This window comes from Temnothorax curvispinosus, unplaced genomic scaffold (genome assembly GCF_003070985.1).
Source record: "Temnothorax curvispinosus isolate PA1 unplaced genomic scaffold, ASM307098v1 QBEX01001516.1, whole genome shotgun sequence".
Lineage (NCBI taxonomy): Eukaryota > Metazoa > Arthropoda > Insecta > Hymenoptera > Formicidae > Temnothorax > Temnothorax curvispinosus.
In genome coordinates, this window is record NW_020211296.1 from 1 (window position 1) to 3,509 (window position 3,509).

Here is a 3,509-nt window from a genome sequence, read left to right on the forward strand (position 1 = left end):
TATATGCCCACAAAATCTGGCAAGTGTATGAACTTCTGGGTAGTTGGCGTGCTCTTGGTGATAATCCCATATGCGACTGTGAGCTTGAATTTGTGCTATATCACCAGACATAATTTGGCAATTATGATGAAATGTGTTGGCATAGCAATATCTTCATTTAGCGCCATTCTCAAGGTACAAGTCAGAAAAATTTTGCATTTTATTAAGTAGGAAAGCAAAATCAGAATAATATTGTATATAGGTATATTATTATTTTACAATAAGAAACATATTAATACATTGATATATTAATAAATAAATGGACTGCATTACGTGCTTCAATTATTTCTAAAGATAAATTCTTCTCTACACGTATTTTAATAGAGCTGCACTCCGATAATCACTGGCAGTACTGAAAATCTATTGTTTATTATACGTCACATATATTGTAGATTTTCAATACTGAGAGTGAATATCGAAAAGCAGCCTGTATGTATATTGAAATTCGTTACATTTGTTAAAAAATTAACCAGATATGTCGTCGACCTGAAAATTTGCAACGGAAACGATTTATATAAGAATCCTTGGTAAATAAATTGGAGAAATATATTTAGTGCACTTATATATCGGTTGATATCGTACTAACCGTTACTACTTTTTACATCTTTCATGAAGAAAAAAATTCTTAAGTATATCCTTATTACACCAATAATTAATTAACAATTTAGACTTTATTTTTAATCGACTGCAATTGGCTATCGTCATGACAAATTGACGATATTATTTATCGCAATAAATTAAATTATGATGCTTACATATAAGCTTGAAAAAGGAAGACCAAACCCCATACCTTATGGTCGAAATGTCTTGACAATTAATTTGACCAAAACTAATGGTCGACATGTCATGACGATAGCCAATTGCAGTCAATTAAAAACAAAGTCTTAATTGCAAAAAATTATTTATTGAAATACAAATATAACAGATTTAAAATCGTGTATCAAACGTGCCACGTCACACTCTCTGCAACTTCTTCGTCCCGCGTGGAAAATAAAAATATGCGTTTCTGGTTTTCTTTAAGATTGGAACGTTCCTGCACAATCGAGCGTCTCTGATAAATTATCACCGGACGCTAAATGATCTTTTCGAGGAGGAACTTCTACGGAACGAAAAAATCCGGACAATAATACTTTCGTCCCTGCCCACAGTATACACCCTGGCATATACATATTCTGCCATTTTGATAGCAATGATGTTGGCATTTTCTATGCCTGCTTATTTATCCATAATCGTCGGTCTTTGTCGTTCCCAGTCAACTACGAATTACAGCCTACCAATCACTAGGGGACACGGATACTTCTGGACCGTTCCGCGCAATTATCTGTATCATTTTCATCTGCTCTTCGAGACAGGCGGACTGTCGATCAACAGCATCACGGCTTGCGGCATTGACAGCATCTTTGGCTTCTATGTCTACCAGTTTGCCTCGACGATGCGCGCCATGACCTTCAGGCTCACGAATCCTCTACCCACTGAGAAATTCTCAGACGTTCTAAGATCGTGCATGGCAAAGCATCAGAGACTACTGCCATGTCGCGATATGTTGGAGCATATCTACGGACCCATTGTCTTTTGGCACATTGTCACCAACGCCGTGCTCCTTTGCGCATTGATATACGAGGCGATGTCAGTACGTGGATACATTAATGCAAAATTTGATGTTCGATGTCGCTTATGCGTGGTTGCAATTGGCCATGATAAATGTTATGGTAGTACAATTGGTACCGTCAAGTTGCGCTAATGTAACGTAAGAATAAATTTGAACGCGTTTCGATTCTACATTTGGAGAACATTTGCGAATATTAAATGAAAGAAGATCATAATTACTTCGCGGAGCCTAATATAACTTCAGTAGAGTAAAATAATCTAATAATTTCTAATATATTTTTAATCTAATAATTTTTGCTCTTCTAAGAAAAAAAAAGATTACGCTGCGCGTGCAAAACTTTTTACACATGTCCAATGTTATTATGTTGCGCAAGTGTTTCATGATATAATACTAATTGTTAAACATTTGCAACAGTTTTCGGACTTTAATATTTTCAACATAGGCGTATCTGTGACTTACGCTACAATAAAATTGCTCCAAACGTTTACGTATGCATGGTATGGCACACTCCTCACAAATGCGGTAAGTTTTAATGATTTACTAAAACAATTATAATAACTCAAAATAATTTCCCATATATGTATATACAATATTAACTATATATCTATATGTTTAGAGCGAGGACTTTCGTAAAGGAATATATTTTGGCGAATGGCCTAATTCTGATCTGAATCATCACGTGAGAACGAATATCATTTTAATGATGATGCAAAAACCAATGACGATAAACGCATTTTTCTCTCTCGTCGACATGAACATGTTCACCAATGTAAGTATTGAAATCCTAATCGATTGAGTAAATCTTTGTGGAACCTTATCATTTCGACGGAATTATTTCGAGCTTTATAACGCCATCGCTTTAAAGTTTAATTATATTTATACTTCATTTTTACGAACCTTAAGATTCAAAACTTAAGAGACTGAAAACGCACAAAATGTGATTACGAAACTCTTGAGCAAATAAGTTAAAATATTTTGCATTGATTCTGTTATTTTTCTAATTGCTTTAAACCTATTGTAAATATATACAAGACAAATAAAGATATATAAAAAATTAAGAGATTTTAATTACTGTTCCGAATATGTCAATTAAAAACTTCTCTTTATCATTGATGTTAATTTCTTGGAAGTTCTATCGACTTTATTTTTTACAGAGTGTGGAAACGTCTCTACATCGATTAATAATATTTACAAATATGTACTTTTCGCATATTAAACTAATTTTAATCGTTTCGCTTTTGTTTGTAGTTCGTTAATACTACAGGGTCCTATTTCTTCCTGTTGCAATCTATCAGTGATAAAGGCGAATAATGATGGATGCTACGTATGTTTTGTACGACAAACTTGTAATATTATTACGCTATTAACAAATTATTATAATTAAGAAAGTGCAATCAATTCATTGCTAATATTATTAACAGCTCTTATTATCACACTATTAACGCTCAATTTATATTGAAACAATAACATATTATAACTTCACTGGTTATTGCATTTCACCTCGTATTTATCTCAAATGACAGTCACTATGCGAGATGGTACTCAGCGGAAGTTTAGCAGGTAAACTTTTAGAAACGTATGGAGCGACCCGAATTCTTCACGAACGCGTGTGTTTGATATGGTCCTCAAGTCGCGCACTGACCTACCAGAAACGTACAAGAAAAATATGTCGATATACCGTAGACATGCAAGCGAGAAAAGTATCGAACGTAGGTGACTGAACGAGACCCCCCAGACGTCTGCTTATACCCCTCAGGCTATCAAAGTATAAACACCGCTGACGTGCTTATAGCTATATCAATGTTTCGACGGACAAAACAGACAATTCTTTGTGTCACAAGTAAAGAGAATCATAAATCTG

General features: G+C 34.3%; 1 protein-coding gene across 1 annotated transcript; it reads left to right on the forward strand.

Annotated features, from left to right (window-relative positions):
• Positions 1–6: 6 nt before the first annotated feature.
• On the forward strand, positions 7–3,040 carry LOC112465864. The gene is made up of 5 exons (XM_025033634.1): positions 7–174; positions 1,061–1,669; positions 2,063–2,170; positions 2,265–2,417; positions 2,897–3,040. The coding sequence occupies exons 1-5, from the start codon at positions 28–30 to the stop codon at positions 2,957–2,959; spliced, it is 1,080 nt and encodes a 359-aa protein (XP_024889402.1). The 5' UTR covers positions 7–27; the 3' UTR covers positions 2,960–3,040.
• The last annotated feature ends 469 nt before the right edge of the window (positions 3,041–3,509 follow it).